Source organism: Acanthopagrus latus, chromosome 18, assembly GCF_904848185.1.
Source record: "Acanthopagrus latus isolate v.2019 chromosome 18, fAcaLat1.1, whole genome shotgun sequence".
In the NCBI taxonomy this organism is placed as follows: Eukaryota; Metazoa; Chordata; class Actinopteri; order Spariformes; family Sparidae; genus Acanthopagrus; species Acanthopagrus latus.
Window position 1 is genome coordinate 27,300,265 of NC_051056.1, and position 22,333 is coordinate 27,322,597.

The 22,333-nt window shown below is 42.6% G+C and overlaps 1 protein-coding gene across 1 annotated transcript in view; it reads right to left on the reverse strand.

The window, feature by feature from the left end:
• Window positions 1–587: 587 nt before the first annotated feature.
• Window positions 588–22,333, reverse strand: part of gfra4b (GDNF family receptor alpha 4b) — a 46,207-nt gene continuing 24,461 nt past the window's right edge. Inside the window, exons 2-8 of the mRNA XM_037076088.1 lie at window positions 10,724–10,999; window positions 10,549–10,629; window positions 8,463–8,808; window positions 7,604–7,713; window positions 6,670–6,804; window positions 2,477–2,661; window positions 588–1,809 (exon numbers count right to left, since the gene is read on the reverse strand). Of these exons, the coding sequence (XP_036931983.1) occupies window positions 1,666–1,809; window positions 2,477–2,661; window positions 6,670–6,804; window positions 7,604–7,713; window positions 8,463–8,808; window positions 10,549–10,629; window positions 10,724–10,999 (1,277 nt within the window). The 3' untranslated portion in view covers window positions 588–1,665. The remainder of the gene's footprint in view (window positions 1,810–2,476; window positions 2,662–6,669; window positions 6,805–7,603; window positions 7,714–8,462; window positions 8,809–10,548; window positions 10,630–10,723; window positions 11,000–22,333) is intronic.

Genomic DNA, 22,333 nt, shown 5'->3' on the forward strand with positions numbered 1-22,333 from the left:
ATCACGATCCCTCATCTGCACCTCACGTCTAACAAACGCTAACAAGATGATAATTACATCACCCCGTGTCACAATCACAGGGTTAATTATGCACTGTTGTGACCTGAGCAATGTTAATTGTCTGTTTGCAGTAAAAATAAACAACTTTAAACAGCGAAAAAATCAGGAGGATTATGGGTAATTCATTTGTTGGAGTTGTCAGACAATGAATCTATTAGTGTTTCAACACATACTGTGATTGTAAATTACTGAGATGCCATGATGGTGAAATGCTTGTGTGTGTGTGTGTGTGTGTGTGTGTGTGTGTGTGTGTTTGGCAGCTGGCGAGCTTTCAACAAGACGGATCAGTTTGACACATCTTGGATCACAAATGGCTGGATTACGCTCTAACTCCTCTCGTATTTTTATTTCACGTAACGCACTCCAGAGCACTCGTGGAAGTCGAGTGGGCATTAGTTTAGAGAAACATGTATTCAGTTTTGTTGCCTCCGTCTCCCCTCGGAAAGTCTTAAGAGAGAGTCCACCCCGGCAGCACCAAAACAAAGCATTTGTTAATAATAAAAGAAAGGGTGAATGACACTAATGTGTAAACATAATGAGCTGAGAAGTTTTATTTGCAGAACCTCCGAGCCTGTTCAGATCTCACCGGCACGTTCCCAGAACAGAAAATACTGAATCATTCATGACAGTCTAATCTCAAACAGGCTGCACAACTGGTGTTGAACAAACCTCTCACTTCCCTCTCTGGCACGACTCAGAGCCTCGTATAGCAACGACGTTCACGTACACAATGACAAATAAAAGGGTATTACGCTCACAAAACACACACTACGGCAGCTACAGGTACAGGAGTTACTGCTTTTTTCTGATTATTTTCCTTTTCAAGTCCAAGAATTAGTCTTTGCTGATAAGGACCGAGGAGCAACAGCTACTGTAGCTTTAGCAATAACAAAGAGGTGCGAGAGAGTGTTGACGAAGGCCGTCCGTCCTGACGTTTCATCACGGTTGATCTTATGCGCTCTGGTTTAACACAGTTTCTTGCAGAGCGTGCTGCTGACATCTAAGAATCAGGGCATTTGTCCATCATGTCTGAGCAAATTGTCGCTCTATTGTCGGACCGTCTCTCCACTATTCCAGTGTTGGTCAGAAATAATGGTCGTCTTTCAGTCACTGGAGAAAAGTGGCATTGAAGCCCCTCGATACTGCAGCAGCTTTGAAATCAGTCTGTGGGCCGAGAACAGAGCGGACACAGTTCTGTGGTTTACTTCTGTCCACTTCCCCTCACAGCGTGTCGCATAAGAGCTTCTGTTGATACTACAAATCTTCACAGGTACCGACAAACGTCATGTCTTTGTATCATACATATCTGCGCTATATTTTCATAATAACTCTTGAAAACGGATACAGTTGGAAAGCAGCACTTCATTTCAGCGTTTGATATGATTGCAACGACAATGTACATATGTACAGACTGTGGCTTCGGCCTGCCGCAGAAGTCTGGCGGGTGGAACTGGACCACGTAGACACAAAAATAGAAAAACAGAATCGCTGTACATAGTTAAAGGGAGGAGTAATGCCTCACGGTCCATTTTCCTCTGAACTACACCGGTCCTCCCATCTGTTTGGTACTACTAGGAGGGTCCTCAGCACACACCCCTGCGGTCTTTAGTGTCTGTTGTTGAGCAGATGAAGGAGCACCAACAGAAGGCCGGAGGCGGCCTGAAGAATTAGGCTGGGAGGCGAGGCAGAGATTGGGAGGCTGTTGGACGGCAGAGTGGACTGACCCACTAGCTGTTCGTTCTCCAGGCCCTAGGAGGAGACAGAGAGATCAGTTTATGGCCACTTTTTGGATTGTACAGTGAAAACAAAAGAGATCTACCACCTCCACAGTGTGTTTACAAAGAGCCCTCTGAGCTTCAGGTGATCATAACTACTCATCACTTAAAAGAAGGATAGTTTTTTTCACAGTATCCCCGGACTGCATTAAACTGTTGCCCTGTGAGCCTGTGTGAGGTTATAGAGTCGATCATTTATAAATACGCACCATGTCCTGGGTGTGAAACATGGCTAACTGCACATTGGACCTTGGAGAATCACTGCAGTATTTACGTATGTAATTACATTTTTATGACGGCGAACCTAAGAACCATTAATCGTCACTTGGCATTGAAGGTGGGCTTTGTGTCTTCCCTTCCCACTCCGTATAAAGATAAGGGATGTGTGGGTATGTAGCATACATATGCAATTCATTTTGAATAATACTCCTGATCTGACATTCTTACAGGTTTCCTGGAAGGGAAAAAAAACATCTTTCTTCATTTTGTTTGTACGGAAGCCAGTAACAGATGGTTTTATTTGGATAACAAGAAAACGTATTATGAGAAAACAACTTCATGTCACTGTCACCAGTGTTTCCTGCTGTACGTACGACTGTGTGAAGCTGCAGAACACTGAGCGGAACAAGAAAATTGCCCACCTGTGTTGGTATTATTGTATCCAGGATGTTTCTCATCGTCTCTATGGTTTCTTGAGGAGAGGCGGTGCTCCGGTTTGTGCTGCTGCTGCTGCTGCTGCTGCTGCTGAGGCCGGGGCTCGCTGTGCTGGACTGGCCGAGAGTCAGCTGTGGGTCTGTTTCACTTCCGAACGTCACGAGGGCGTTCTCTAAAAAACATGATGCATAGAGTTGATAGATTAAAAAAAAAAAAAAAATCTTTTATCTTTATGTTTTCATCAAGTTCCACTCGGGTCACTTTCAAACCACAGCGGCTGCCTTTCGTTCTGAGCGTTCGCTGGGCCTGAGCTGGTTCGGATTTGGTCAGCAGAGGCGAGAAAGAGAGAAAAACACAAAATACTCAGTATTCTCTTGGAGTATCCAAACTGCACCTGCCTCTCCACATCGACCTCATTAACTCATAGACCATTTGCACTGGCCAAAACAACTCTGAGACCTCTCTCTGTATCTTTTCTAGGCAGGGGGCCCGAGGAAAGACTGGCCAAAGATTCACCTCGCTGCACACACACACACACACACACACACACACACACACACAGCGAAGATACTCATGGTGTGTGTACAGGTTCAATGATTTACTCGCCAAGGTCAGTAATAAGGACCATTAATTATTCAAACCCTGGAGCAGAGGTCATAAGCAGAAGTGGAAAGAAAGTGTTAGTGGGAGAATCAGCATCAGGGAAAACGGCTGAAGAACAGAGGAGACAATAAATTACAAGACCCAGACGCTGCCCTCTATTATGAACTGATTACATGAGCTCCACTTCCATCCATGTTGTTTCCATTATTTACCTCATGTTGTTTCCCCAGGTCACCTTCTTAACCCTGCAGTTAACACCATACACATGGTAATCCACTGGACTTGATATGCAGCGCTGAACATGTTCTGCGTTTGACACATTGAGGATTCAGAACTGTGACAGTTAAATATGTGGATGTGTTTGATAGTCAGGCATCATTTTAAGTCTTAAATGCTTTGTAAAGTTGGGAATATATTACACTCTGTTTAAGAAACTTCCTCTCTTGATGTATTTTTAGCAACTTCGTCTGTGTCGCTGTGTGAATGGTGATATTGATTTGTTAGTCACTTGGAACCAGACTGAAATATCTCGTGCTGACGTCTGTGATGTCCCGACTTTACCTCTACTCCAAACACGAGTTTGACATTTGTGGTTTTTTGTGAAATGTCCCAACAAGAGTCTAATCGATAGACATGAGATTTGGTTCAGATGTTCGCGTGTCCTCTGTCAGATGATTTGATGTGGCTTTAGTGATCCGGATCCTCTGACATTTCATCCAGTGCCATCAAGCCAAAGTTTTAATCCGTCCAATACTTTGATTCATGACCAAAACACTTCTGCCACACCCATCAGCCTCAGCTGTGCTTTGTTTTTTTTATTGTCAGTTAGAAAATGCTGGAAAAGTGCGTTTCTGCAAACCACAATGTTCCGTTTCCCCAGAAAGAAAAACCTGAAGGAGAGGGGTCGCACGTCGGGAAACTAACAAAGCACTGCACACATCACAAAAAAAGGGTCAAAGAAAACTGGTCCCTTGGTGTCCAAAAGGTGACGGTGGGAATTAAAACACACAACCCACCTGCTGATTCTATCAAAATGATTAACGAACAAAGGATTGGACCAAAAACCAGAGGTGAAGTTGGAGTCACAGGAAACTGCAGCCCCCCTCACAAAGTCTCTCTCACAGCAGGACGTCTGTAAATCTCTGATCTCTGTCCGTACAATGAACATCAAGCAATTCTACATTTCTTTCGGTTCAGTTATCCATTACATGTTGTGACAATGCAGGACTCAAGAAAAGAACTTTGAAAACACCAGCCTTGATCGACACAAACACAGCTCGAGATGTTCCGACTTCCTGTCAAAAATAAATTATTTTGTCGCTATTAACACGGCTGGAAATTGTCCCTAAGTCTCCTTAAACCATACTTACAAATGTTGAAACACAGTACTGAACTGTGGTCACTGGCTTCTCACTTAACTCCACCTCCCGATATGCAGCCTTTTATACTTGAAGTGTAAAATACTTTATTATAGTTCATGCAATTTACAAGCAATAACATGATAGTCAACCTGTTATCATGTGAAAAAAAAGGTATTTTATTGTTAAGTGTATCTATATACGTCACTTCTGAACTTCAGGTAGAGCTGCAACGATTAATCAATTAGTCCATCAAAAGAATATTAACTATTCTAATAGCCCTAAAGGTATGAAGGAGTGTTTGTTGAAATACCAGTTTAATGGTTAAAATGATCAAAAGTATTCTGCAGTTTTTCTGAAGGAAGTTTTCACAAGTTAGCTCTCTAACTTTCTTCCATTTAGAAAAACAAACAAAAAAGGTACATCAGGTGTTTGGAGGTGATTTAATAAATATACAATTACTTAACAATCACAGGGCCGCCTTACTTATAATTCACAGAGAAGTGACTGTCTGAACACCCAGGTAGAATTACCAAGGAAACAGCTTGAAGGGGATGATTAATAACTTGAGAAAATGAAGTGAGCGAGTGCACAGGAGAGAGACGAACTCAGAGTCTGGGAAGGAGGCGCCTGGTGTTAATTCTACAAATAGCGCAGCAGCTCTGATTTAAAACACACTGCTCTGCTGCTGTTTCGCCACGCTGGGAAACATCTGTCTCACTGAATCCCCACAGCTCCACCCTGTCACCTTTTTTTTTTCCATTTTATTCCATCACGGAACTTATTTACTTTGCATCTCACACCGTGTCTCTTCGAATATTCCCTCTTGCAGGTTAGTGTGAATTATTCTAATTAGGGACCACAGTTTTTGTATTTCACCTCATGATGAAGTTACTCCGGCTGCAGCAGCGGTGGAGTGTAATTATTTCAAACAGCAGCAACCAAAACAAGCAGCTGAGGTTTTGTATAGCGGTGCTTAACACTTTAAATGTAAACAGATTTGTGTGAGACACGAAAGTATCCATATGCCTACTTATTTTAGCTCAGGTGATGAAGAGCCAATGTAACATAAACAACATTATAATATCCTTAAAGTCTCAGAGGAAAGAGGAGGTTGTTTTTTTTTTATCCACTCCAGGCAGAAAAAATAGTGAGTTTGTGTGCTGGTGGATGGATTTTGTTACCTTTGAAAAGAGCCAGGCAGACTGTTTCGCCGTGTTTTCAGTCTTAATGCTAAGCTAAGCTAAGCTTTGCTAGCTATGTATTGGACAGACATGAGATTGTCTCTCAATCTAAACCTCAGCAAGAGAGAAAATTAGTGTATTTCGCAAACTGTTGCTGTGAAGGTGAACACAGGAGCATTGTTTATTTAGATTTCTGGCGTTTATTTCTTCTTCTAACTGATTTAAAGTTATTCACTCGCTTCATCACTCTCATTGAAATAGCACAAATTTGATCATACAAATTTATGAAACAGGGTTAGCGGTTTAAAAAAATTGTATGTATTACATACATTGCCTTACAAACTGTCAGTGACTAAAGTGACAGCCTAGTTTCAAGTTTAGTTTTGTACGAGTCATTTGCGACATACTTTTTTTTTTACATTTCTACTAAACTCAATTCACTGACATTCAGCAGGTTGAGGTTCGGTGATTGCAGTTCCAAAATTTGTAAGTGTGACACCACTGTATATTTCTTTTGAGGGACCACAGCTTCTGACACCACGGGGAAACTTTGGGGAGACCTGGGGACATTTTCCAGCTGTGTATTTTAAGCCAACACATGATATTTTTCTAACCCCAACCAAGTGTTTTTTTTTTTTTAGGCTGATAAGATCATAATCACAGAACTGTGACAAGAGACATAATGAAAATTGAGCCTAAAGAAATGCAAAGTTGCCACATCAAGGAAAGTAGCTCATGTGGTTTTGCAGAAACGACATTTATCCTGCAGATTACAATCTGAGAAAACTGACCCTTATGCTCTTAGAATACAAAGTATCTGATGATGTCAATGTTAAAATATAAAACGGTGGACAAAAAACAACATAAAGATGCTTGAATAAAACAAAACATACATCCTTTAATTAAACTGGATGACACTAGTTAAACGGGACACTGAAATAGCGTATAGTTTTTACCCCCAGTTCCCTCAATACAAACACAGCCCCTGCTCTATAAGTCCGTATATTCCAGGTCTTTGTGGATAGAGTGACTCACTGAGACAGATGTTGTCTGTGAAGTATCCCAGGAAGTTGTCGCAGTCTTCTCTCCGGCTGCCGCTGGCTGAGCAGGAGCACCACGGAGCCACGCTGGACGTGAAGTTGTCGACGTAGTTGGGAGTTATCGTGCTTCCTGCAGAGAGACCGCACACATGCCTCAGTCAGTATTAAATATTCATCCTCCTCTGAGTTGTTACACTGCTCTCATAGTGCTCTGTTAACAACATTAATGGACGCTGCATCTCCTACAGCCTGACCTGATGCACAGGGCTGATAATATTCCAGCGTTGTAGGTTGTACTGTCTGTGCACTGACTTGTGAGAAATACACCAATTTTCTCTTTTTTAGGTCACAGAAGTGTCTGGCATTGAGCTTTTCTTTTTTTTTTTTTTTTCGGTAGCTGTTTTTCTTTTTCCCCTTCACCATAGTGGAGGTAGGATTTCAAGTGCTTTAATAAATACAAGACAGGAATGAAGATGCCAAATGTGTGTTTGTGCTGAGGGGCACCATTTCAAGTTTCTTGAAATGCATTAGGTCGTCTCTCCTGCGCGCTGAAAAGGGAAGTGGCTGTTCTTTTTTTTTTCTCCATTTTTACGGACCGTTATAAAACAAATTAAATATTGTATAAAGAGGCTGTGTTTCTGTAATGAGAGATTTTTATGCTTTTGTATCTTAAAACCACGTTGAACTTTTGTTTTTCGGGTTAGAATTATACGTTTCATTTTATTCTCCCACTCACTCCGAGCCGGTTCTGTATTTTTTTAATGTACCCTCCAGCTAAGGTTGACTCATTCCTGCCGTCCTGTCGCTGCACAACTTCTCTCTCTCCCTCACCTAACACAGCATATGGCCTCATATCTTATTCCACATCCTCTACATGCTAATTTTTCCCCTCTCTCCATTCATGTGTTACCTCTCAGGTGTGCACCTACCTATGAGCCCTGTGTAGGCGAGGAGGCAGGCGCCGTGGTTCCCGTGTTTGCAGCCGTTGGCAGACGCTTTCGACGGTTCGCAGTCGTACTGAAACTGCGCCAGGCGAGACCTACAGAAACACCAGGCACACGGTTAGCAGGGAACATGATCCATGTGTCATATGATGTAAAAAAGTTTGCTGATTCTTTTTTTTTTTTTTTACACATTCTTTAAAACTTGGTCATTTAATTAGGAGTTTGCCCCTCTGACATAAAGACTTATCATCGGTCGTGGTGAAGACTCAGAGCATTGGACTGTAATGTGAAAGTGATAGAAAGAGTAATATATTTCATCCCCCAGACCTGGGATCATTAGTAAAGCCCTCTGAGTGTAATGGGGCTGTGAAAAATAATGGCCATGACCAGAGATAGCAATGAGCGATAACTCTGATCCATCTGGCTCTTTATCTGTGCTAAATATTTAATGTGTTATTCCAACAGGCTCTCTGGGGTGTTCTAACCGACGGTGGTAGAAAGCTTTAGGGTAAAACAGCGGGCCATTTCGTTGATTGAATGGCTGTTTATTTGGTTTCAAAGAGTCGTAATATTGAGCAACAGCGGCCAAAATATGTATGGTGAGGAGATCTGGAATCTGTGTCCGAGGAATACTGGAATAAACTGGGAAGGGTGAACGATCGGCTTCGCTGATTTGGTGTAGCTTCAGAAAAAGAGGCGGATCGTTAGGCAAAATCAAACTGGGAGTTATCAGCATATTATAGCGATATGTTATTGTATCCATATGAGACCGTGGCTACGTGAGGAATAACTTTAATATCTGTTACAGACATAAAGAGCCCATTAAAACATCTCTGTCTCTAACCTGCACACATAGTCGGCGTTGCAGATCCTCATCTGTGTAATGCAGCTGGGCTTTTCCGCACTTTCATAGGAGCAACTGGGCACGATGGTCTGCCGTCGACGCTCCGCACATGCCGTGTCGGTACAGGGGCAGAACAGCAGCTCGTGCGTGTAGTCAGCCGGGACCCGGTCGAAGAACCTCCTCAGAGCCTTATTGCATTTGGGCCGGTTGCACAGGCCCGACTTGGCAGTGGGTTTGATACAAGCAGAGACGTATTCCGTGCGGAGCTTCTGGCACAGGTCGTCCACATTGCAAGCCTTGGCTGCATCCAGGCAGCGATTCACAGTTGTCATGCCAACATCGGAGTCTGTGGATGGAAGTGAGGTCAAAGGCAAGCGTTAGATATCAGTGGAGGAAGCACAGCAACAGGGCCAAAAGGTTTTCTGTTGAGCGTGTGTGACCTGCGGTATGTACGCTGTTTATTTATTCAACATGCCTCGATGTAATCTCGCCCGGGTAGAGGGTTCAGACGTGGAGATCTGTACTTCGGAATTAAAGACCGGCTTCAAGGTGGAAGTGTCTGTAAATAAACACTGCAGTCTAATTTCCAGAATAACAAAAGGAAGTATGAGGAGGGGAGTCGGGTCTCTTCTCTCTTATGAAAACAGAACAATTTCTCAGGACGTAAGTAGAACACAGTGGGCTTCTTTGCATTATTTTTTTTTAATGGTAACGTTTTCAGACTTCAGAATTCAGGCTTTGAGTTGCAGCATTCAAAAGCACTTACTATATTTTTTTGCTGTTCACCTGTGTCCCCTCCCTGTCATCCTTTTATCTGCACAAGTGCGTCACTGCTACATCCTTATGGCTCGTCCTCTATCTGTTATTTCAATGTTACTAATGCTGCAGATGCACAGTCACAATCTGCTTTTATCAAACCTGTAAAATATGATTAGCAGACGGGTCTTTTTTTTTTTGTGCCCTCATGACTGAATTCTCCACTGACGTTACTGACATCACATGTACCCAGCAACTCGGTGAGATGCAGAGAAATTAACACAGATGCTGATTTAATTAAGCCTCAGGAAATGTATAACATACTTGATATCCAAGCGTAACTAGGTGCAGGCTACTGCTGTGTGATCCGCGAACAAAAGGCGTCAAGGCGACTTCCTGTCGTCAGTGAATAACGCAGACCTGCCCTGGTGAATGGTCACAGTGGGTGTGAGCATGAGCCCTGGTCCTCGGTGGGGGGACTTCTGAATGAACCTCTTGTGTTCACGTTGCCAGGGAAATGAGCAGCCAGCTGACCTTTGGGTGGTTTGCTTCTGGCATGATTCATCAGATTTCTGCAGTGTGTTTGCAGTTTTCTAACACTGACAGGTGGTCAGCCTCCACCTGTCACTCTGGGCGAGAATCCTTTGGCGCCTCGCGAATCAATTCTGATTCAGAGAGCTACGAACCTCAGCTTTCTTCATGGGGTTTTCAGCGTCTCTTCTGCTCTCAGACATGATCTTTCAAGAGAGACGCCACTACGACGCATCTAAGATCTTTCCCACGATAGAAAGAGAAACTTGATAGAGCTAGGCACTTCTTTCTTTTCTTGAGCAAATAATAATCAATATTTTAATAGCTTTAGTAAACATCCTACACAATGAACATGTGCAAATTACATATTCAGCTCACGTTGTTCACATTTAACACCAAGTTTGTAATTTTTATATCCACCAACTGTAATTTTCTTTTCAGAGTTTGGGCTTATTTTAATCAATTCTGTGAGATTGCATTGTTATGTGAGCCTGAGGCCATATGAAGGAATGCCTGCATTAGTATTCGTGGATGGTCTTGGATTGCGCTACTTCAGTGTCTGGCAGCAGAGTAAGGTTGCCATCAAATAACTTGAAGCCAAAGAGATCATTTAGGATGCTGGAATTGTGTTCAGATAAATAGTAATACAGGTGTAACTCTGTCTGAAGAACAGAAGGGACCTTGGCTTGCCTTGGGCACGCTTCCAGGCAAGAAAAAAAAATGTATATATGCGAGAACAAAATGTCTTCAAAAGGTAGAAAATATTAAGGGGAAAGTTAATGAAGGTCAGTGAACTTGCCAGCTGTAATAGAGGCCAAGCGGACGTAGTCGTAGTCCCTCTGCACGGTCTCATAGGGAAAACTCTCCACCAGGTTGAGTCCTGAAAGGAAAGTAAGCACAGGCAGAAACATCTGAATACTGTAACGGATCAATCTAATTTGTAAACTGCACTGTAAGCACAGTAAACCACTGACCATGTATGATGGACTGGTGAAGGCTCCAGTAGATGCTCAGGCAGTTCTTCTCCTTCTTCATGCCCCGTTTACACTGGCAGCCATGCAAGGGGCTGGACAGCAGGGCGGTCACAGCGTTGGCACACTGGCTCCTGGCGCCGGGGCCCAGCTTCACGCTGCCGTTGCCCGCCACGCACTGACGCAAGGTCCGCAGACGTGGACTGCAGGTCTCATCGCTCGAGCACGAGTCTCCAGCCACCAAGCAGTCTCTGCCGGCCAGTATAACCTCTAACAGAGCTGCGAGAGAGAAGACAAAGCCGACAGATAAGAGCACTTGAGACGGCAGCACAGGTGTCAGGTCATGAGACGAGAGGGAAAGTAAGGAGCAAAAGAGGAGCTGAAAAGTCTGACACAGATGTCAGGAGTGTGAAAGTGAAGGAGGCAGGAAAGTAAAGAACGTTTCTTACAGTTGTGAGAGGATATTGAGCAATAAGTTAAATCAGCTGTGAGGCTCAGTGTGTGATTCTGAAAGCGTGAAAGCTCCGAGATGAGATTCTTTTCAGCTTCTCAAGTATGCGATCATTACAACACCCCCTCCTACCAACCAGTGAGAGGTTTAATGGATGGCGTTGATGCACCTCATTGCTCTGTTGCTTCAAAACCTGAGATGTGTCATGCATCGTCAGTTTGGCGAGCTCAAAGGTATTGTGTGTGATGAGCGGTTTTCAGTCCGTTATTGTCGAGGCGATGGACGATCACGAATGATTTACGGTAGTATTTGTAGCTGTGATAGCAGCCCTGCTCTAAAGATGGCAATGTTGATCTGTCTGTCCACCTCTTTGATCCGGACGTCAGACAACGAGACAAAAAATTCTCGACTGAGCTATTCAGTTCCCTTCTATTACACGAGTCAAGTGAATTCAGTGGAGAACGCAGATAATGGTGTGTGCTCAGCTCACAACAGAACCATGACCGTTTAATGAACTCTGTCTCTATGAGCAGCTGTGGATGGTAGTAATTGGTTTTCCTTTTGCATGGCTCAGGTCGAATGGCAGGATATGTTCTTAAGATAAACATGGACCGACGTAAAATATGTAATTTATTCAAAGGCACGTGTATTCTGCCGTAACAAGTAGCGGTAACGTTAGTCGGATAATGAGGGAAGACTCGGTAATGCATCATGACTTATCTGGATGGAATTAAAATGTAATTAACTGCCGTGCTTATTATTACGCTGCTGTGTGTGTTGAGTTTGAGTCGACCCATTATCGCTGCATGGAGATTCGCTCACCGGCAACGTTTGTTTTAATAAACAAAGCTCACATTTAACATCACCGGGGTCACAGTGAGGTGGTCGGCTGGATGTTGGATGTGTAAAGCTCTGGTTCTGAACATGAAGAATGGGGTTTACACACTGAGTCCTGTGTGGTTAGAGCTGGGCAACAAAAGCATAAAAGGTCAAGTAGCCCAAAAGAAAAGAGAGGGTCATTACGTCACTGACTCTTGTTTTGGTGCCAGACTGTGGTGTCAATGGGAGACGCATGGAGAAAACTCAAGATGTCGACACGTTCATCCCTCGATCTGGTTTGATAAAGGCTCCTGTTCACAATGTTTTTACAGTCTCATCACAAACCTCGTCATAGTAACCATGAAACACACACTCATGTCTGTAACGTTTGACCATCCAATCGGTTCCACTGTACCCAACATGAAGTCCAATCTTACAGTCATGTCATACGAAATCACAGTGTTGAGAAAATTTGGCTTAAAATTCTTCTTTTTCAACTTTTTCTGCATGGAGACGTAATCTTTCAGGACAGAATCCCACTGCATCTAAAAATTGAGAGCACAGTCTTTTCCCTAACCTCAACAAAACGCCGGCAGCGTCTTAAATCTTCAGGCGGATATTGAAGAGCGAGATCTGATATTTTAGCAGAGAACAAATAGAAAACACAAATAGTTTTTTATAGAAATGTAATTTCTGGGCGACAGGGTCACATTTGGGATCGTGAAGGTATTAAAAGATAACAATACTAAAAAAAAAAAATAATAATAAAAAAAATGTTGTCTTCCTGGGTGTAAATTACCAGAATCTTCCACATCGTGTGGCCTGATAGAGCGCGAGTACACGAGACTCACACTTTTACAAACTTCAGACCGCCGCTAACTTGAATGGGAGCCTTTTACAAATGTTATCACACCAAATGGCTCAAACTCTGACTGGTAACATTCATCATTCTGCTGGGTTCCCAACAACCTTTTAAAGCTGCTTGTCCACAATGTAAGCTTTATTGTTTGCCGGTGTTTGTCACCGAACATTGTAATTGCACAGTTTGCCCACCGTGTCAGTCTTCAGAGTCGTGTGGTTGTAACTACTTGAAAGCCTTTTGACAGTATACACACAGTAACATGTAGCAGTGGGAGCTCATTATACAAAATCATCAATATACGTGTCAGAAAGTGTAAAAAATTAATTTGCAATTAGCAACGTCATCTTTTCACCGGAGAAGCTTTTTGTCATAGAGCTCGCCTTGTGAGCCACATGAAGCTCAGACCCTCGCTGGAGTTAATTGCGGCGGAGAGCTGCCACTTCTTCTTTTTAAGTCTTTATTGCGCTCCCTGCAGGTTTTCTTATCATATCGACAAAGTACAAGATAAAATAGCTTATTTTTGTAGCTCTGAACACTCTCATGTCCCATGGCATGTTCACACGTTGTTTTTATGTCGTTTAAATGTTAAGAGCTTCATGTTGCTGTTGTTTTCTTCATCGTCTCCGCAGAAGAATGTTTTTTTTTTTCTCAGGTTATTCTAAAAACACTTTCCTTAAGATCAGTGTCTCTCACCCCATCTGCTTAAATCAAATATGTTCAGTTACATGCTGCTTTTATCTGCTGAGGTATTTCTGAGTCAAAATTGCAGCAGCCAATGATTTGAGCTCCAAAACAAACACACAGATACAGACGCTCAAGAAGAAAGAACGCAATAAACCAACTTATTTCCCATTTTATCAGCATTGTACTATAAATCACATGATCCTTCAAAGAAGCTGGATCTTCACTGAAAACCCTGCAGGTGAACTGAGTCTCACTCTCTCATCCTCTATTCAGCACATGTCCGCTAAGTGCATCCAAAACAGGCATGTGGATGCTACAGGGGCAAAAAAAAAAAAAAAAAAAAGGTCCAACCTAGCGCCAACGTCCTGGAAGGCCAGATGGTCAGTTGCAAATTCAAGGCAGCGATCCCAGGCCCTTCCTGCTCTGTGTGTCAGTTTGTGCTGCCTGGCCAGAAGCTGGAATAGACGCCATACATCATGAATGCAAATGAGCCGCTTGATTTGACATTTCCAATAAGCCTGTCTCAGTGTACCAGTGGGTTTAGCCAATTAACCATGTCAGTAATCAATGTGTTCTGAGGCTCAGTTAAGTCCTCAGTTTCCCTGCCACATAAATCACGGGCAGATTGGCTGATCAGTTACCCTCGCGCACCGACTTAATGGTCCACTCCAGGAGAGATAAAATGGAAAATGAAACTTAATGAAGTCAGCTGGAATGTTACCCTCACTCCTATAGACCTACAAAGCAGTGAGGCGGTGAGGTTGGGGGGGAGGTAATCTATTGGTGCCCTTAAAGAGTATCACCTTTTGTGTTTGTGCTCTCAAGATATGAAAATTATCTTTGTTCATGAGCCGACTGGAACCACCAGGCTCCCAGCAGTCCGCTCTGCTTTTGCCACGTCTCCGTTTCAAGTTGATCGAGCGGCATAAGCCGTAAAAAGACGCTTTCGTCCGTCGCGTTTGTCTTCTTCAAAAGCCTCAGATTTTCCAGTTTATGTGTATGTCTTTTGAAATATTAACTCCAGCCGAAGGAGAAGAGAGAGATTTTTTGGAGAAGGGAGAGACATTCATCAAAAGTCATTAAAATGTAAAGGGTTAGGAGTGACACACTTTAATAACATCCAAGTGAATATTAAATTCGGTCTTATTCTTTTTTGATCTCCTGCTGGTCACATTAAGCTCCTTAAGTACAGCACCCCTGCCTTTGAGATAAAAGTGAAGTTTATAACGTCGTAGACGCCGTGTCGGCCCCCGAGTGTCCTTTTATTCGTTGTTTGCATCAGTGACGAGTTCTCGAAGCTGAAAATTTACATTACTCAGCGAACTCAAACTGTGTGTTTAATCATGTTGGCAAAGATGTTGGCCTCTATTTTTTTTTCCTGTTATAAACTCTTGCTGTCTGATTCTCTGCCCAAGACGACATTATTTGCTTTTATGGTTCAAAAATGAGCAATTCCAGACATCAAAGCAGAGAAAATTGAATTTGGCAAAAACGAGCCGGCAAAATATCCGTCTGCGTTCAAAATAAAGCGGCGTCAGCTTCGCTCGTGGTGGACATCAAACAAACAGAGCTGGAAGACCCAGAAAAACAGTGTCATTTGTGTTCAAAGATCCTGAAAGAGGAGCAGTAACACTCTCGTGAGGTTGTGCCAGGTAACTTATTTGTGCTACACATTCACATTATTTTGTTTCTTTAAAAATACAAACATCCTCTCAGTCGATCCTTCTCTCTCTTACGGAGGGACAGTGCTGCCTGTAGGACTGTCATAGGAAGTATTTCCTCAGAAACATCAGACATGAAAACACTTCAGTCAGAGGTTTTATCAAAGAATGTGATCTGCAATGAACGGATGCGACGCCGTCTTCTGTCAGAAAACATTGTTCTCTTTATTGTTACATGGTGAACAGGACCTAAGGCACAAGGCAGGAACTGCCATCAAAAGCAGGTAGTAAGAAACTGGAACGGAGAAGTCTCTGGTGACGGAGGGACGAGCAGAAGCACAGAGGAGTAAACAAGCAGCAGCATCGAGGGCCCTCAGTGACGGAGTCTGTATCATACAAACTGCCTCACCGACTGGATTGATGATTGTAGAAGTCGGATAATCGCGATCGACTCTCAACTTGTCTGAGTAAAATGCTCTGCTTGAACAAACGAGATGAATCCTCTGTCTGGTGTGATTCAAGAGGCTTGTTTCAAGTATATTCCCGCGACATGTGACTCAAATCGATGCACTCGAATTTTATTTATTTATGTAGAAAAATAATGTGATTCCAATGTGTGAATTGTGATACACAACAAAATCTCTGCTGTTAAAAGTTAAGATTTACAACCGGTTAAATTAATTTCTTCAAACATTATCGTGCATATTGGGGAGAGGTAGACGGTCAAAAGTGTCAAAAACTGGGTTTCATTTTGTGAAAATCTTAATGAGGAATTCTGGTGCTTTCAAACCTGGACGCGGTATTTTGACGTTTTGGATTCTGGCCTTTGCAACCTTCCTACAACGGTCTGCAACATGATCATTTGGGGCAACTCCCAACAGACAAAGGTTCATCCACTAAACATGCTTTGGGTTTTGCCACTTGCCGGCTGAGGTTTTCATTGTAATAGGTTGTAATAGGAAATGTTTGGTAACCAGAAATACAAGTCTCGTTCCGAAATCTGGCGAGTAGTGAGATACTGCGGGATTACAACGGTATGAAGTCAGAGTGGGAAAGAAGACTTTGGAGTTTACAAAGAAGAACTTCCTACAATAACTTATTTCCAATGAAACTATATAACTCTAACAAATCAACAATTATTATTTTATCTTTATCTGTTCTCTCGGAGTCGGTCAGTCGGATCAGTTTTTTGGAAATATTCCAAAACTCACTGGACATATTAGTTGGTAAATGTTGCACCTGCTGGAATCTTTAAGCGTTTCCCAGTTTCCCCTATAGGTTTATTCTTTTTTTTTTATGAGTTCAAACTGCACCAATCTGCCTGTTTATAACTCATTCTGATCTTATTTAAACAAAACATGACTGGCAACCGTCGTGCAGTGAGTCAGGATCAGGATCTGCACTCCGTTCGACACCCTGTATTTTAGAAGACCCATCATTTGTATTCCCCGGTCGGCTGGCTCGAGTCCATCCTCAGCGCCGCAGACAGCCGGCACTTTCACACCAGGGGAGGAAAAAAAAAAAAAAAAATCATGATGTGTCACGCTCTCCACTTCTGCAAGCAAAGGACGATACGCTGATAAGTTAATTGCGACCATTACATACCAATCGTCGGTGCACTCATAGTGTCACCATTTCCAAGTTGAAGATAAAACAGCCTTTGTTGCGCGACATTGAGACCGAACTTGACAAGCCGTCACACCAACATACAAATTGGACCACACACACACACACACACACACACACACACACACACACACACACACACACACACACACAGATAGAGCTCCACTCCTTCAGTCTTTCTCCTAAATAATCACAGCCTTTATTTCCCTTACATCTGATGAATGAATGAATAAAAATTTAAGTTCTCCGTCTGTTGGAAACTGAGAAAGAAAAAGCTTTTCATAATTTCTTGTCTTAGTTACAGTAACGAGTCGCATCTCCTCCTTTGTCGTATAAATGTTAGAAGCCTTCTGTTTGGTGATAAAGCAAATTAGCGAGGGCCGAAGAAGCAACCTCGCATGGATGACTAATCCTAATACATTTATGGAAATCTCCTGCAGCAACAAAACACAATTGTTATGTCGGTTAACTTCTCAGACCCCAATAACACTGAGTCAACCATCTGTTTTGGCATTCTGTCCTCACCAAGATCACAGTTTTCATTCCTGATTACTCAAATCTGACCCACATTTTGTTGCGGACAAGAAAAACATAGCTTTTGGAAATTATAGACATCTGTTGTTTGTCTATCTGTCACCTCTAACAATCTTTGGATTCGCTCATTTTGAAATTCAACATGACCAGTAACACAATAAAAGTCTTGTCGATCTGTATTCATGCTAGTTTTTGGCAGATGACTTAGGGACAATAACACTTGATTGCCTAAGTCATTTTTGAATAGAAAAATACCCAAAATTAGTTGTTTCCAAATTCGAAAAACATTTACGTGTCATTCTTTTTGTCTTCTTGAGCTCTTAATAATATTTAACTTGTTTCTTCTTTAAAGGAAACAATCAGAAGTTTAAGCTCTAAAGGATGTAATTGTAAGTTTCAGTTCTCGTCTCTGCACTGGAATAAAAAATGGAAATGATCTGAATGGAAACATTAAGACCATTGATGTATTCCATCCAAAAGATTAACAAGTAGAAGAGATTTGGCTGAATTCAGATTATTTGGGTGTTCTGGCTCAGACACACTGAACTGACGTCAAAGCCATAAAGTTGCACTTTAACGCCCCAAAAAACGACATCGACTGCCAACCAGCTTGTGCGCCGTGAGCCTGCGTGGTGGCGACAGTCTTTTCTCTTCTTCTTCCGTTTCTCCTCTTGTGCACAGATTCTCTAAGCCGAACAGCCAGTCACAGCGATTTCTCTCACCGACGGCTCTGCTGCAGATTCAAACACGCTCGATCCAATCCAACCCAGGATTTAACAGGCTTAAGGCTCATTCACAGGTAGCACACTTGTTGCAGCCCAGATCTGAGCCCACACCAGGTACGTTCATCTGACTGGAGCAGACCGCCGGAGTGCCATCATTCCATGCGGTTTGTGGGCCAGAACAGGGTGTCTGGTACAATTTTGCTCTGTTTCCACACGGACTAAAGCAGCTGTGTGGCTACACGGCCTTGTGCCCTCCATGACTACAGGTGGTATCGCTCTGTATGTGCTGAAATACGGATTAAAAGAAAGCAGAGTACGGACAAAAGGCTTCGTCCATATCTGAGCTGCTATTGAGCATAAACAAGCCTTCAGCGTGGATTTATGCTAATTTAACTATGAAGGCCTTTGTCCAGATATAGTTAGCATCATTTAGCCATTCAACTAAACCCCAAGAGAACGGCCTTATATGTGACGGCTTTGTCTGCATGTCTTTCAGTGTTGTTTATTGTTGTTCCGACCTGCGACCTGCGTTTTCCCTAATTATGCATTACCAGCTGAGTGAGTCAATGTCCTGTAGTCTTTCTCATGGATCAACAGGAACAAAACGGGCTTGTAGCTGGCTCGAATGTGTGTCTATGTGTCAGCATGTGGGCGCCGTCGTGCCGGTTTGAATTTTGGCACTTGTCCCGGCGCTTTACGACTGTTTCAGCGTGCCAGTAATACAAGCCTCAGGTGGTTCAGGAAGCTTTTAGAAACCACCTGAGGAGGAACGGCCGAGGCTTTCGCAGAACACACACGTCAGCCGTTTCACCAGTGAGGATTTACAGGGAGCCTCTTTTCAGGTTAGGTTCAATTTCAGTGTTTAGACCACCGTAACGTCTGATTTTAAGGTAATTATTGATGAGCCAGATACATTAAACTGCACTACATCTAACACTCCGCACATTCTTTGTATCGGATGAATGAAACTGTGTGTTCATGGACATCGATCATTGTGAAACTGTCACAACGCATCTGATCCATCAGATTATTCAATGAAAGGAGTGACAGGGATCCAGCAGCACCAGAGCAGTGGTCCTCTGATGATTGCATGCAGCTGTGGATATTTACTGCACACATAATATCAGGAAGTAATCACACACGCACCTGTTAATCATCAGACGGTGATCATCGTCCAAACACCAAATGGCCACTGATGATGATGTGGTGATGATTTAGTTTACAGTGCTCATGTTTAAACGAGTTTAACAAAGTGCTTCACACATACCAGGAAATAAAATGATGTTATGATAAAAAAAGAAACCAATATCTCACTAAATAATGCTCAATAACAAAAAGCAATTTTAAGTTTATAAATAAGCCTTTGGCAATGATTATAAGGGGTGAGTCAGTCGACAACAACAAAGTTGCTTATTAGATTCTGTCTGTTCCCCCCCCTTTTTTTTTTTCATTTCTGACAGTTTTTCTGTCTGTTCACAACTTTGGTCCAAGCTGAAATCTATCAACAACTATTAAATGGACTGCTGTGAAATGTTGTACACACGTTAATATTGCCCAAACGTTGAGTCCTAATGATTTTGCAAACTGTCATCAACATTTCTGAGCGCGTGTTCTGGGTGACGACTGTTGAATGGATTGTTATTTGGTACAGACTCTAAAGCTTTGCTCAGACCACAGACAAAATCTGTTTAAATTTAAAACGGATTGTGCACTCTAGAAAACGATCAGACTGGATTTGCGTCCCCAGACATCACCAACCCATCAGCATGTGTTGCTTTGGTAACGATGTAGGCCTCAGTAGGTTCGCTGGTGACGCAGCCTTGAGCTTCCTGCTTCGCCCGTAGAGAGAGAGCCTCCCCACAAACTGTCACCCGACGGTTTATTCCAGCTTCTGTCCACGGACTGCTGCTCTGTGTCAACAATGAGCTCCTCTGAAACTTCCCTCTGGATTTGACAGTGTTGTTATGTGTCATGCTGCATGTGACACTTTATATCTCCCGTTGGTGAGATAGTTCGGATGTTTGCTACAATCTCAAAATATCTGTAGTTCTGTTTTACCAACAGGAGCTTTAAGCTCAGATTTCTGTTAATCTAGACTATCCAATGTGACTTTCTTACTTTCTAACTTTCTCAAATCATTGAGGAAACTGGAGATGCACCGATTGCAATTTTTGCCCTGAGAACGCTCCGTCTTGGTGGTGATATGATCTCATCTGACTTTAACTGAACGCCACCGTCCGAGTCCTGTCGAATCCGTCTCTGATAGACGTTGATCGATGTCCTTTTAAATCCTAAAACCCTTTAAACACCCTGTAACACATGTGTTTCTCATTCAGGGAACTAAAACTTCTCAAAAGGATGGTTGAACGGGAAACACACACACACACACACTCGCACACAAACGCAGACTCAAGCTGTTACTAGTCAGCTCGTACTTTGTGGAGCCAAACAAACTTTAACGCTACAAGACCTCTGCAGCTGTGCTAGTCAGTCCTGCAGCATCCAGCCCTCGCATCAAACTGACACCGGTGCTCACTCGACTCACTGACTCCAGTCATGAATAACAACCACCATCTTCGCTGCGTTCAGATGTAATCTTTTGTTTACAGTTCCTCTCTCTCAGATGGCAGCTCTTGCATTACGGGATCAATTTATGTGTTTGCTTTTTCTTTTTTCTTTGTTTTCTCTTACTGCACGGTTGAAATGTGAAATTCCAACATGGAAAAATAAAACACAGGAAAGAGTGAAATGCAAAGAAAACATGGCTTTGTTACTACACGGTGGGTAAATGGCATCATGCTCCTGCCTTTAGCAATCGAGTGTGATTAATAACAAGCGTATTTGTCAATGTGAATGCCTCGGGGGAGAATCACGAGCACATGCAGCATAATTAAATGGAGGCGACTGAGAGAAATGTGGCACTGAGTTCATTATACATTCATTACAGTAGATTTAGAGACGTCAACACATGTAGTACTGTTGATTTTTAGGAGTTGAGTGCAAGGTCATGTTGGTACTGACTGAGTTAAAGGATTAGTTCACACAAAATTGAAAATTAATTATCTACTCGCCCTGATGCTGATGGAAAGTTTTGTAGATCACAGAGTATTTCTGGAGCAAACCAGCAAAACGGAAACACAGCAATCTTCCCCAAAACTGAAATATATATATATATATATATATATATATATATATATATATATGTATATATGTATGATTTTCACACTGAACACACAGTGGAACTTGTGTCCAGGGCTACGGAACTTAACCCAAATTTTCATCGGCATGGAACTGAGTAGATGACAACTGGATTTTCGTTGCTGGGTGAACCTATCCTTTAATATCAGTGTCCTCCCGCTGTGTTTGTGTCACTGTGTTTGGCGAGGGGAGAGTAGGGTGAGTTTAGGCTTGGCTTCAGAAAAGCTAGAGCATCATCGCCTTTCCGGGCCAAAGCCCCTCTGAGGGAAAGTATCGATTAAAGTCAAGGGTGGTGGTGCAGGTGGAGGAGGGGAGATGGTTATCAGAGAACTAAAAGGTTCCTATTCGGGATCCGATACTATCTTAGAGACATGAGACGTCACTTATAGGAACACAGGTTTTTATTGCTCTAACAGACATCTCTGTATCTCTAAATCAGATGACATACTTGTGTCTGAGTGAATGTGATTCTCTGGATACAATTTTACCTTTAAATGCAAGTTACGATTTCAGTCCTGGTTGATGTTGTGACGCCTTTGGTCCGTCTGGCAAGCAATACAGAAATATCCACAGCCTTACTACAGTATAAACCAAGACCCGGGAAATCTGTTGAATAGCTTTCATGTAACTCTGCTGACAAACCGACCAACCAACAAACACACACAGGTGAACAAATAACCTCCTAGGCGGAGCTAATACAGTGACAATACAATCAATCAAAGCCAAACACCAAACGCTTGAGCTGGATAACTTTGTAAAATAGTGTTTTTCCATCAAATCAACAGACTTTAATTATCAGAACGGGAAATGTCAGGAACATCTTTGTCAACCAAGACAAAGACTGCTTGTAGCAGACAGTTACCTGAAAGCCTGTTCAAAATGTAGCAGCAATTAGTGATTAATGTAGCTGTTCATCAGGAGACTATAAATCACTTCAGTAGTTCAGAGACTTTGTACAGCCACAGTCTGGAGGTTTTCATTAGCAGTAATTAGCAATTATTTGAGCAAGAATTAAAGCTACCTGTCCAGATATCAACACAATATGACTCTGTC